Source organism: Strix aluco, chromosome 3, assembly GCF_031877795.1.
Source record: "Strix aluco isolate bStrAlu1 chromosome 3, bStrAlu1.hap1, whole genome shotgun sequence".
NCBI lineage: Eukaryota > Metazoa > Chordata > Aves > Strigiformes > Strigidae > Strix > Strix aluco.
The window spans coordinates 82,638,136-82,651,439 of NC_133933.1; the positions used below are offsets into that span (position 1 = coordinate 82,638,136).

Consider the following 13,304-nt stretch of genomic DNA (forward strand, 5'->3'; position numbering starts at 1 on the left):
AAGGCAATCCCCAGCTCTCTTTCATACCGTCAGCTGTTAGTGCTTCTTGGATATTTTGAGTTCCTGTAGCTTGAAGCAGTCTTCGCTATTTTTCCTGGGTTTATGTGGAGGAGGGAAGGCATGTGATTTTCCAGCATTATATTGCTCCTACTGTGACATGTTAACTATGTTGTAAAAGTGGTTAAAAAATATCCTGCTATATATACTTGCATTTCCAAAATGGTTTTGACAGTCTCTCACAAAAGCTTTTTTAAATAGCCAATTTGTAATGGGTTAAAAGAAGAAAGGTCCTCTTGTGGAATAGCAGATGAGAATTAAAGTATAAAAAATACATGACAAGCCTTTGTTATAAAGAAGAGTACTAATGATGCCACTCTGACTCGGCTCTGGGGGTTTGTACTGTTCAGCATGGTCATAAACAACTGTGAAAAGATGATTAATAAGGAGGGGATAAAACATGCTGGGTTTTTAAACTTTTGAAAGCTAAAGACAATTAATTTGTGATAATGAATGCTTGTAAAATGCGAAATGGCAAGTGACACTAAATATTGCTAAAAAAAAAGAATTAGAGGAAGAACAACCCCTACTGTATACCTGTGTAGGACTGAACTGCTGATTACTTAATTTCCAAAGAAATGTTTTTTCTCTCTGAATGAGATTTACTATTATAATTTCTTAATAAGTGAATTGGAAAGGTAGCTGTCATTTACTGAGGGGATAAAAGTTACCTGAGGAGTAGTAACTGCATCTGCAATGCTGAATACAGTGTGCCAACTCTGACCAAATAAAAGGGGTATAGCATGAAGTCACACGGGATAGCAATAGGCATGTGTATTAGGTAAAGTTGGAGCTGACAAGGGTTTCCAGTAACTCTTAAGGAAAAAATCTTTCTAAGTGGAATATATGCTATATGTGGATGATGATAGTTGGAGGAAACTTTCAAAGGTCTGCATGGAAATGGGTGATAAACTGCTATTGAGAGTTAATAGGAATTGGGTGATTGTCACTTACTTTGCCCCCTTTTCTCCTGTTCATTGCCATAGAATTGAACATCTGCTTGAAGACATGTTAAAACTTTTCATCTCCTGAATTTTGGACATAAGAGCCTAAATACATTCACTGATGTATTAATTGTATTTATGAAGTTGAGGTTGGGTGATAGAAAGTAATTTCTGATTTTACAGAAAATTGTTCAACTTTTGTTTTTCCTGAAATGTCTTTTACTGCAAAACATTACTTGTCAACAGGGTGAGAGAATGGTTGTTACCTTGTTCCATAAGTAGAAGATTCCAGTGTGCTGCTTTTGTATAAATATAAACCTGATTAAAATTATAATTTATTCTTCATCTTCTAAGGTATGTGATGCATTTATTTCTCTTGATCTATCTCTTCTCTTTATAGAATTTTCCAGAAAAGGATCTTCTACACTGCCATTCTAAGGATGTGATTGAAGCACATTTTATGGCTTGTATAAAAGAAGCAGATGCTTTAAAGCACAAAAGTCAAGTCATCAATGAGATGCAAAAAAAGGATCATAAGCAACTATGGATGGGATTACAGAATGGTAAATACAGTGCATCGAGTATTATATTTAGGTCTAGCATGCTAATAAATAAATTTCTTCAAATTTTAGTCATGGTACAGGATATAAAATGTCATTGTTCTGCAGAATTTTAGTCTAATGTCATGGAAAAGATTTTTTTTTTTAATTTTTTTTAAAGTCACCATTTATGTGATAATCCAAATGTGGCTTGAGTTATTCAAGGAACTGAATTGGGCCATGACTCTATTTTAACAAGCCAAAGGTAGCAACGAAACAAAATACACGGATAAATATTGTCTAATGTACTTTTGTGCAATTGATGGTCTTTATTTGGGCGACACCTGGGGTGTAAGTGTTGTTCAGTATTGATGATCTTGGACTGTAAAGTAAAAAAGGTTGTGTCCTCTAGTTAATGCTTAAGGATTGTCACTGATAAACAATACAGGTAAACTTCAAAAAAAGGTTGCCCAGTAGATTAATAATTTTACTTTTCTCTCTGCCATTTTTTTTTTATTGCTAATATTACCATGGCTTTCACAAAGGTTTCTGCATAGATAAGTATTGACTTTAAAAAATCAGTGAAATAATTCAGAACATGATGTTCTAAAATAGTGTTCTTACTTTGCACAGATGGCATGAATCTATGTTGCAGTGCAAAATATAACTTCTTTTGGTTTTAGTGTCTCCTCTTTCTTATGATGGTTCTTAGAGGCCTGTAAGTTGAAAAGCTTTGTAAGTATTTCAGAAACTACTATCTGGAATGGGTGGTAGCACCACTTTCAATGTATTTTCTTCATCTCCTGAAACTTGTCATTTGTATTATTACTCGTAAATTTATTTTAGGGAAGCTGTAAGCAGAAAGATGTTTATTCTATGTTGAGATACAAAATACTTAACACTTAGAATTAACATCTTCACATATGTTTGTAAGGAAAATCAAATGAAAAGAAGAAGCTTTGAATGCAAGAATACTTGAGGCGTGTGTTTGCTTTAGACAGTGGGGTTCCAAATTAGTTTGGGTTTAATGTGTGTATCTAGTGAGTGTGTGGGTTTTCTAATTCTTTCTTTTGTGTGTTTTTAGTGGTACTACCTTTCATATTAAAGGTACTCCTGTAATAATTTTGAAGATGAAGTGCTTATTAAAAAATCTAGTTTCTATTTTTTTATTTAATTGGGGGAGAGTTAGAAATTGAGGTATTATCTTAAATTGCCATTTGAGTGGTAAAATCTTGAGGGATGCTGTACATACCAGCAAAATTTATCAAGTAAGAAATTGCACTTTATCTGGTTCAATTCAAAGTACTTCTTGAGAGATTCTGTTTTGTATAGATATTAGTCAGCAAACTGACTGATAATATATTTGCTTCTGTGAATTAGCAGTAAATGAAGAGTTCTGGTCCACTGGAAGCCAGAATCGGTGTAAATAGATGTTTCCCTAAAGCTCACATTGTTACAAGTCAACTTAAACTACAATTTTAATAATTGTTTGAAAAAAGTATTCTACTGTAACAGTATTTGTCTTGCAAGCAGTTTAGTTTGAGAGAAGCAAAATGCTGTACCAGCATACTTTTGTTTTCTATTTCAAGGATTATTAGCTTTATTCCAAAAAGAAATCCTGTCACTTTGTCCCGGTGCTCAGGTGTTCTCAGCAGTGCACCTTATGTGCTCTTTTTATTAATGGTTTTTAAAATTAAAACGAAAAGACCTCTAACACGAGTTATGAGTATAATGAGTTATGAGTATAATAATGGCAGAAGAGTTGACTACACAGTGAAGTGGTATGAGTTAAGGTTCTTTTCTTAACCAGAAGTTCTAGAACCTCGATACCCTCAGTATGTGTTTTTTCTGTGCTCATCTTGGGCTCTACCTTTTAGTTGGTTATTTGTCTAAGAGTATCTTCAGCTGTAGAGAAACCTGGATTTTACTGTTTTGCTTTATAATGTTAAAAACAGGGGTTGCCTAGCAAGGTTGATTTCAAGAAGGTTTCACTGTACTTAATGAGAAATCGCACCTGTGGAATCTGACACCTAAATGAGAAGTTTAAATAATCTTTTGAATACTTTCAAATGCTAATTTTAATTTCTCAGCTCTTCATAAAAGAGAAACAAGAAAAGCTTGTGAAACCAAGAAGACTCTTTTTAAGCATGTTGTATCTTTCAATATGTTTTTATAGGCTTTCATTTGAGATGTAATAGTTTTAAACCTCTTTGTGAAACAGAATGAACGACCACAAAAAAGAAAAGAAAGTAGCATTTGTGATAACTGCCTTGTAAGTAATGATACATCTGCAGGCTTTTTTTTTCTGTGAAACTTCAAACAATTTTCTTCAGTTCTTTAATATAGGAAGTGTTATTTGTTTAACGAGTGATAGCAGTACTTACAGGATATGTGTTAAACTTATATTTTTGGGGAAAAAAAATTTGCATGTTTGGAGAAATGTAACTAGCAATTACAAGTGTAATTGGGTATAAATGTTTCTGCTGAGAAGGACGTACTTGAACAGGTAGCATGAGAAACTTCTCAGTTGCCCGTAAATGGCTTTTAGGGGAAGAGTTATAATAGTGAATTTGTGGCAAAATCTTGTGTTGGTAACAGCTGGTAGGTATTCATAACAACCTTTATGTCCCTCCTCCCACCATTTCTGATTTTGTTTTAGTTTGCTACCAAATCAGGAAGATAAACATACTTTTCTGTCTATTGCTTGTGCTGTGGTTTTGCTTGTTCTTCACACTTCAGTTAATCAGTTTTCGTCCATAAACCAGATATTTCTTAGCTAGAACACTTCTATGGAATGGGTACATCTGTGTTGCCCTAATTTTGACCAGGTCATAAATGTCTGACTGTGGTAGGGAAGCGATAAAGACAGGCTATATAGCTATAATCACCTCTTTTCCTTTGTAAGAATTGATAAAATTCTTTGGTCAAAATTGATGCAAAATGTTACTACTGTTGCTTTAATAGTGTTATGGCCATTTTTATAATGAATAAAGAGGATTTTCAAGTGGGTGTTTTATTTCTTCTTGCCTTTTGTGTGGAAACATAAAGGCTTTCAGCTTTGAAACATTAAGACTCTGTGGGCCTAGTGATGACTCAGGATCAAACAAATGAAACCTCAACTGTTTTTAGGGGGAGAGCTGTATTTTTTTGCATGGTTCAAAGAATTAATATGTATAACTTCAGTGTACAGTGGTTCTGATAAAGGAGGGGGTTTAGATTCAACACAGCTGCTTTTCATCAGTTGTGGAGAGACATAAGCAACCATACCCTCAAATTTTGACAGGCATCCTTTATAACAGGTGAAGACTAGACTTGGTATTTCTGATACATTAGCAGGGGAAATAAACAGTAAAAACTCATAACCATTTTTGAGGTTGCTTTAAATATTATAAAATATAATTAAGTTGTCATTTTACTGAAAATACGGAAAAATAATGTGATGCTTATTCATGCTGTAGGACTTACCAGAAGTTAAGTGGCCATATTGAATTGCTCTTATTAAAGGAGAAAAATCCTGCAAACATTCAGAATGTGCAATATTTTATCTTTAAATGCATGTGTTCTCTTTCTTGTCTTACTGACAGAATCAGGCCTGTGCTGTCGTGCATTTATTTCTAAATTGTATCTAAATCAGTCCTGGGTTTTTGAGGGGCAGAAGTTGTGGGTTTTTTCTGGATTATCACATTGCTGTTTAGAAATGTTTGAACTGCCAAAAACAAAGTGTCGTACATTATCAGCAACTCTTTTTTGCTGTGTGCACATGGCCTACTCAGGTTTGATATGTATGTTTCTCCTCTTAGTAGAGAACTGTAGGAGCAATGCTGTTCTCTACCTGAGTCTGAGATGATGAGCGTGCTTTGGTAGCTGAACAAATCTCTATAATCTCAACTGATCATTTGAAATTTAAATTAAGCAATATGTACTTAAAAAAACCTTGGCAGTTTAACAGGAGAATGAATGAAGAAGCCATTAGTTTTTAAATCACAAAGCCATCTTTTTTCCTTCTTCCCTCTATCCCTACCAAAATGGTAATACCTTTCCATGTTCTATCTGTAGAGATTTGGGTAGCTGTGAAGAAAGACTAAATAATTCTTTTGAGCTTTGTAAACGGGTGTATTGGTTAAAAGAGGATTAAAAAAAAAAAAAATTACCTTCCTGGACTGGTGGCTAAAAATTCCTGGAAATGCATCCAGTTTTCTTATAATTAGTGTCAGTACCTGCTTATTCTGGAGTTAAAATAGCATGGCATACACCAAACACTGAGGTTGCTGATACTATGAAATCCAGGGGGTGCAGTGTAGACAGATTCAAATAGCTCTGCAAAAAGGCAGCCCAGCACTGTTCTGGTGCTGAGCCGGTGCTAGGTTCAGACAGGCTGGACCTGCAGAATGAATCAGATGCATCAGAGCAGGCCTTCCCAGGGATTTTTTTTTGTGGTGGTGGTGGTTTTTGTTTGGGGTTTAATTGGTTGTGGGGGTTTTTCTGGTAATGAATAGTGACCTAGACTTCAGTGTTAGTTCTGCAGTGTTTAGTGGCTTGTCACCGTTTCTGCACAAATGACTAAACTAATGCTCCACCCGTATAGGTGCAGTATCATGATTCTAAACTGTCATCCCCCCCAAAACTGGCTTTTGCCTTGTTACTCTTCTGTGCTGGCCTGGCACCTATTTGCATTGCTGCCCTTTGTCACAGTGCAAAGGTGGGGAATTAATGGCAGCCTGACTTCTCCCCTTGATTTTCTCTGCTCCGCTCTCAACAAGAGGGCAGAGCAGAGCTGCCGTGTTTGTGAGGCTAGTGAGAATTGGTGGGTCCCAAAGGAGGACATGAACTGCACAAAGGCAGAAAAGGGAGGAATGCAAAAGGTAACCCAGCACTCACAATGTTACTTTATACTGAAGTCTCCACCATGAGAGGACGTTGTCTAGAGATAGATAGACAGAGATAGAGATGCTTTCTAGTGTTTTCACTATCTTGTGTTAGATGTCCATGTGTCTAAAGAAAACTGTTAAACTGAGGGAGGAAGCTTGGAGGTCTCTGTATCTTTGGCACAGGGAATCTGCCAATCATATAATCTGTTCGTATGTATAGGGAAGTTTGAATTTATATACCTGTTGCAGTTTCAAGGGCTTTGTGTTTTGTCTTCATTTTGACTCTCTTCCTCCTGGAACGTTACCATTTCTTGAGAAATATAGCACCTTCCAGACTTCCTGCTAAAGCAGGTGTGCCTTTTGTCTTCAACCTGAATCACAAATAAGCTGATTCTCTACCTTCACTGCTCCCATCTTCTGTAGTTTTTTCAGGTACTTGGTAGACTTGGATTCAGGTTGAGAGAATCTTTGACTGTATTTCTCTAAATCTATTTTACTTAGGTATAAGTGATGCAGAACCTTTATTTTTTACTACCTCCTGCTTTCCCTCCTCCCCTCCCCCTCAAAATATGTTGTTTTCTGAAAGACATGTAAGGTCTAACTAAATTTCAAAGTAAGAAATCTCTAAAAGATGGACTTAATTTTAAAATTAACTTTAGTTGTTGGGGTTTTTTGCTTTGCAATTTAAAATGCTTCTAAGTGATTTTCTGCTAGTAAACTCCTGAATTTGACAGATGTATTAATATAAATGTTCCTTAACTTTTAAGAAAAGCTGTATTTTAGAAAAAGCATAGTACAGAAAGCAAAGTAGGTTAGCAAGTTATGTGGAGATATGCTGCTCTATTTTCATATATATAAACAGAGTATAATCAGAGGCAAAGACGATGTTAAAATATCCAGCCTATCTAGAGTTGGAGCAGAGAACTGGACGATGGGTAAAATTGTCTCCTTTTAGATCCATTGAACTCCTTTTTCCTTTGACTTAGGGAAGTCTTTAACAAGCCCTGCTGCTCTATTCCTACACAACCTGTGGGTTGTGTTTCAAAAATGGATTACACACATTTTTAATAGTTACCAGAGCTTTCTTTTTCACTTAAGTGACAATACCTACTGAGATCACCTGCTTTGAGGCTACACAGAAAGCTTAATTTTGGTAGGATATATGCATTTTCATATTTGAATAAAGGAAAGAAAGTAGCCAGTCTTGATGATTTTCTTCCCCTGAACCTTTTCCAGATAAATTGATGACCTAGAAATGAAGGAAGGTGGTGTTAAGCAAACAGTGTACTTAAAGTGAAACTTCTGTTTCGTGAGTACGTTTAGTAAGTGAAAAGAATGTTGGTAAGGTATGTCTCCCTTGTGTATATTAGAAGAAAACAAGGGGGAAAGGCCTTTTGGATCTGAAGAGTAAAATGCTCCTTTGTCATACAGTTTTCAAAATGTCCTGTTAACCTGCAAAACTTAGGCAATGTGCTTTTATTTCTTTATCTTTAGAACACTACTTTGCTATAAAAACTAATGGATAAATTATAGCATAAATGTAAATGTGTTAAATACACGTATCTCAAACCTAACTGTGCAGTAGTAGGGGAGGGATCCCCCCCCCCTTTTTTTTTTTTTTCTTGGGTTGCATCCATAGCTCAATTTATAGTGTGGCTTATGAATTAGTATTTTTTTAACTAGAATTTACAGCTAACTATACATAAGGAATTTTTTCCTAATTGTTCTCTGGTTGTCAACGCTGCTGTTGGATATTTGTTATAATGCATATAGGCAAGCAGAGTTGAATTGATTTAATTAATTTACACGATAATAGTATTAAAAAGGGAGTGACAGGCTTAGGTAGCCAACTTTGAGGTCCATACCACTGTACTTGACTATTATTAGTACTTGAGCTAGTTATAATGATGTTTAATTTTGTGGTGATTCCATGTCTTATTTCGCATGGACTAGCCAAGTAAAGCCTATTTTTTTCTTTACTTTCAAATTTTACAATCTCTACTGCTTTCCTGTGGTATTATATAGTAATATGCAAGCTGAATGTGAATTTGGAGGGTATGTAAGATTAATGGGCACATCATGCGGCAGAGGTATTTCAGGTAATGACTGTTGTGTAATTACAAGGCAAAATTATAACTAGTCCATATATGTACCTTTATGTTGAATGTTGTTACTTTGCATCTGTGACATGAAGAATGTTTCCACATATTTCTGTAGCTAGCTTCTGTCACATTAAGTCAAAACAGTTCTAAGGTCCTATCCATATCCGATAGTTACTCGTGCCTGAAGATAGTCTGAAAAGACTAATAAACTTGTGTGCTCTCTTCAGTTGTGGATTTGTGTTATATACTATGATCTGTCAAAATACCCAAGTAACCTAAGCATTTAGTAGCAAGAATATTTTAACTGTGGATGGTAGCAATACGTAAAATAGAAAAGAAAAAGAAAATCTTATGTTTAATGATGCCATACAGTATTTCAAACTGTGTTCTCAAAAAGGATGGCACTGAACTGTAGTGGTGAGCCAGAGTCAAATATGTATTGGAGTCTTCCTGAAGTCTTTGATAATTGTAATTATCTGTGTTTTTATTGTACAAGAATAAGCACAATGAGTTTAGATGGCCTAAAGTCATTTAGAGACAGGTCTTTAAATAGCTGAGAAATGAGAGTAACCAGCTGTAAATACTGTTTCTGAATAGCACAGTACAGTTAGTTTTGAAGTGTTTAAGGTATTTATCTTTCATCAAGAAAGCTGATTCATCCTTGAGGCATACTGCACAAACTTTAGCTTTTTGTAACATCGGTTAAAATTTCTCACCAGTCAGTAGAACTATGTATGCATGTAGAGTCTTAGTCTTTCTGGAAACAATGTGGAAGTAGAATTGATACTCAATTTTGAGAAGACTCTTTTCTGGCTGTAGCAGTTAAGCACAATGCTTGTTAGAGCACTTACTTTATGTTAAGAAAATACACTTTGTATCCTTGACTTGCAGCTGTAGATCTCTGAACAGTACAGTTTGTTTGATTATATGTTTGTGGCCGATTAAACCTGTAGTGAGTTTGTCTATGAGTAAAGGAAAAAATTGGTGGGAGAGATTGATAGACTGGAGAGCAGATCTGCCATTCAGGACAGCGAGGAGGTGGAGCAGGAGGCGAGCAGGAGCCTCCTGGAGCTGACAGATGCAAGTGCAAGGCCCTGCACCAGGGATAGGTAAAGCCCTACACATAGGGGCAGGCTAGGGACTGACTAGGAAGCAGCTTTGTGGAAGTAGGTAATGGTGAACAACAAGCTGAATGAAAAGTCTGTTGTGTGGTATTACAGAAATGAAGATTAACGAGGAAGCTGCTTTAGCCCTTGTGCCCCCTAGAATATAGCCAGATGGTGAGTAATTCTTCCCCTCAGCTCAGCACTTGTAAATCTGCGCTGGGAATGCTGTGTCCTCTTTGGGACCCCGGGACAAAAGAAATGTGGGTAAACACAAAAGAGTCCAGTGGAGTGCTGCTAGGATGATTAGGAGCTGGAGCATATGCTGTATTAGAAGAGAGTGGGATAACTGCCTTGTTTAGCCTGAAGACAAGGAGGCTGAAGGTGGATCTAATAGCCGCTTTCCACTACCTAAAAGTAAGGCTTGTAGAGCAGACGGAGTCATACTCCTCTCAGACATGCCTCCATTGGCAGTGGAATTGGGCAATTACAAAAGAAAATGATTACAAGTTGCAGCAGGAGAAAGTCTAATGGGCTGTTGGGGTTGGGGGGGAGTGAAAGTGGTTGGGTGGAAACCCGGAGACAATCAGAACTTCACTAGGCAAGGCCTTGAGCAAACTCATTTAACGTTGTGCAGACAGCTCTTTTGGGGCGGGGGGGGGGGGGCAGGAGCTTTTATACCAAAGCTTGTCCTCCACAGGCATTTCCAATCTAAAGTTTTTGTATGGTTCTGATACATCAGTTGGAAAGTCTTTGATCTCTTAGTTAATGCTGTGGTTGGTTCTGCCCAAGTACTTCTAGCTGTGCATCATTTCTATGGTTCATATGGTTATTAGACAGTGGTGAACCACTGAGAGTAGACAAAAGTTTTTTAAAGTCAAGGATTGGACACATTTTTATGCAGGCTGCAAATTGGTACTGCTTTCATAGAGCTAGAGATACAATTAAACTCCAAGCTTTTTTAAAAAAACTTTATACAGCTAGATGGCTTTTAAGAAGAAACCATGAATAGTCCAGACAAAAAACGTGCATATGTGCTACCCTGAGGGCTATACCTGTTTGTTCACTTTTATGACTTTCTAAAAAGCTATTGGAAGATAAAAGCTGTGAATTACCATTTTCTTTTTGATTTTAAACAATCTTTCCCTCTTTTTGCATTAATTATTCCTGTTATTTAAACCTTCTCCACAGCCTTCTTGAAATATATCCAATTCTGGAGTCAGCACTGTGATAGCAGTTGCACCAGTGTCGAATACAAAACCAAAATAATTCCTTATTATTAAGATACTTCTGTTGATAAATTTAAACATTAGGGTGGGGTTTCTTTAGTTTTTACCCACTGTTCTACAGTGGGAATTCCATTTTAACTGGCTATATGCTGTGACCCTGTGTCTTATCGCAAGTTACTTGTAGATATAATTTCTCATTCTGTGGTAATTGCCCATATTCTTTGTGTATGTTGATTTAAAGCTATGCTGCATTGAAACGCGTATGTTGATTGCAAGCACTAGAGCAGTGTCCTTTACCCTCACAGTGATCTATTCTGGTTACCAGTTTCATAGAGTCAGGTGGGTGGAAGAGACGCATCTAACATCAAGATCCATGTGAAATTTCAAGTTGTTTGAAGCATGACAGCACTTGAGTTTCAGAGAATGACTGTAAGACGCTAGCACGAGTGAAACTAATTTTTCTGTTTGTCTGAAGAACTTTGCCCCCAGGTCTCAACCTGAGAAAGAGGCCCAGCCTTCAAAATTTCAGCCTGGACTAATAATTCTTAGTTAAAAACTGCTTAACAGTAAAAGGTTCAGCAGTTACTGTCTATTAACTACAACCTATGACTGGAGTTACCAACAACTTTTTAATATCACAGTTATAAAATTGGTTTAATTTAAATGACTGCTAAAGGCTCTCCAGTCTTGCTTAATGGAGGAAACGATTCTCAAAGTGTCTACCTCTAACAGTTTGGGGTTTTTAAAACAGTTTTAAAGGGTGCTTTAAAGGCAAGAACTTTCAATTATAGATTTCTGAGCCCTAAATGCATGATGTGGCATACTGTATTTGTAAATTTATGTTTGAGATTTAATTTGTTGCTTAATGAATTTGTGTACTGAGGTTATTGTTATGGATGACATTAAGTCCTTGTAGTTTTGCCAACTCATACTATTTCTATATATATAAACAGATATTTTCAAAGCTCTGCTTAGATTCTGTACATCTCTAGCACTGAAGGCTAATGTCTGTCAGTTGTTTGGGCATTCAATGACTGCACTTCTAATAAGTAAATATTTATAAATATAAGTGATTTAGCTGATAGATTTTTTTTTTTTTTCCAACTGGATCTCTCCTGCATTATTTGGTTATTAGCTTTCTGATCTTTGACATAAAATACAGAGAGAAAAGTTTTTATATTTCACTTCAGGCAGTTATATAGCAACCATCCTCTCTTGTTTAAGAAATATGATTAGTAGAGTCATCTGAGACTTTTATACTGTCACTAATCTCACTTCTGTTCAAATCTTATTGCCATTACTTTAAATATTGTTATTCAGATATGAACATCTGCCTTTTGCAAGTACTGTTTTTTGCTAATACAGAAACTCTTTAACGCATCGGTCAAGCACTTTCTTAAAAACGGATTGTGGAAAACAAAAGTAATCAGATTTGACTGTTATGGGAGTTTAGATATCATGTAGACTGCATCAGCTTTTCACAAGGGAGGGAGATGAGTGTGTAAAGTGCTTTTGCTGATAGGTAAAGAACTCTTTCTTGTTTACTGGCTTGATGAAAACTCAGTTTTGTTTTGATTGTCAAACTTCCGGCCAGCACCTTCTGTCTTTAAGTCCTGTCTAGCCAAAGCACTAATTAGTTCTTATAGCTCATCATAGCATTAATAGCTTTCTTAAGTCTGTTTTGCATAAATAGGAGGTACTGACACACAAAAATGGGAGAATGATGAGTCCTTTCACTTATATTTTCAAGGAGATTGGGGGAGGGGAGGTGTTGGGTAGTGTTGGGTCTTTGTGTTTGTTTTGAGCTTTGAGGGTTAAGGGTTCTGTGAAAGCAGTTATTTTCGGATTTTGTATTTTGGAGCTTTAGGATTCTGGCGTTCAGCCAATGCACCTAATGCTAATAAAAGCTCTTGCCAGGTTATATCAGTATGCAAACTGGATAGCCTTTTGTGCTGCTTGCTTTAAAAAAATTGTGTTAATTCTCTTACACCCAGCTCAGTTTCCTGTAGTACAAATATTGTATCCATGGAAAGGTGTTTGGAGATCAGCAGTATAAAGTTACGAGGATGAATTAGCTTAGATGTCTTCAGACAGTGCTGTACACACAGTGGAGATGTGTCTAAGATGTCTGACTCTGTTATGTCTAGCCAATTTACTAGAAAGTTTTTCATTCCTCAAGGTATCAGGTGGATTGACAACATACTTGATTACAAAATGCAACAAGTTCATCATTCAGCTGTTGCAGATTTATTGCTGTTATATTTAGAAACTACAGAAACTATTAGAAATGTAAACATCTTGATAAAACAGTAGAATGTCTTGAGCATTGTCTGAGTGTTCAGAGAATAATCTGAGAAGTATAAGTTTGTAAATTTACATGCCTTTAAATAAGATTACCTGCATGATTTCTGGAACTTGAGGAAGCTGGAATGAAAAACAGAGGTGAGTTAGCTGTACATTAC

General features: G+C 36.2%; 1 protein-coding gene across 4 annotated transcripts in view; it reads left to right on the top strand.

Annotated features, from left to right (window-relative positions):
• Positions 1-13,304, top strand: part of ATG5 (autophagy related 5) — an 85,139-nt gene that overhangs the window by 22,766 nt on the left and 49,069 nt on the right. For all 4 annotated transcript variants that reach the window (XR_012622581.1, XM_074819417.1, XM_074819419.1 and 1 more), the window contains exon 5: positions 1,402-1,564. Coding sequence is in view for 3 of the 4 variants with exons in the window: in XM_074819417.1 (XP_074675518.1) it covers positions 1,402-1,564 (163 nt within the window). In the remaining variant the exon portion in view is untranslated. The remainder of the gene's footprint in view (positions 1-1,401; positions 1,565-13,304) is intronic.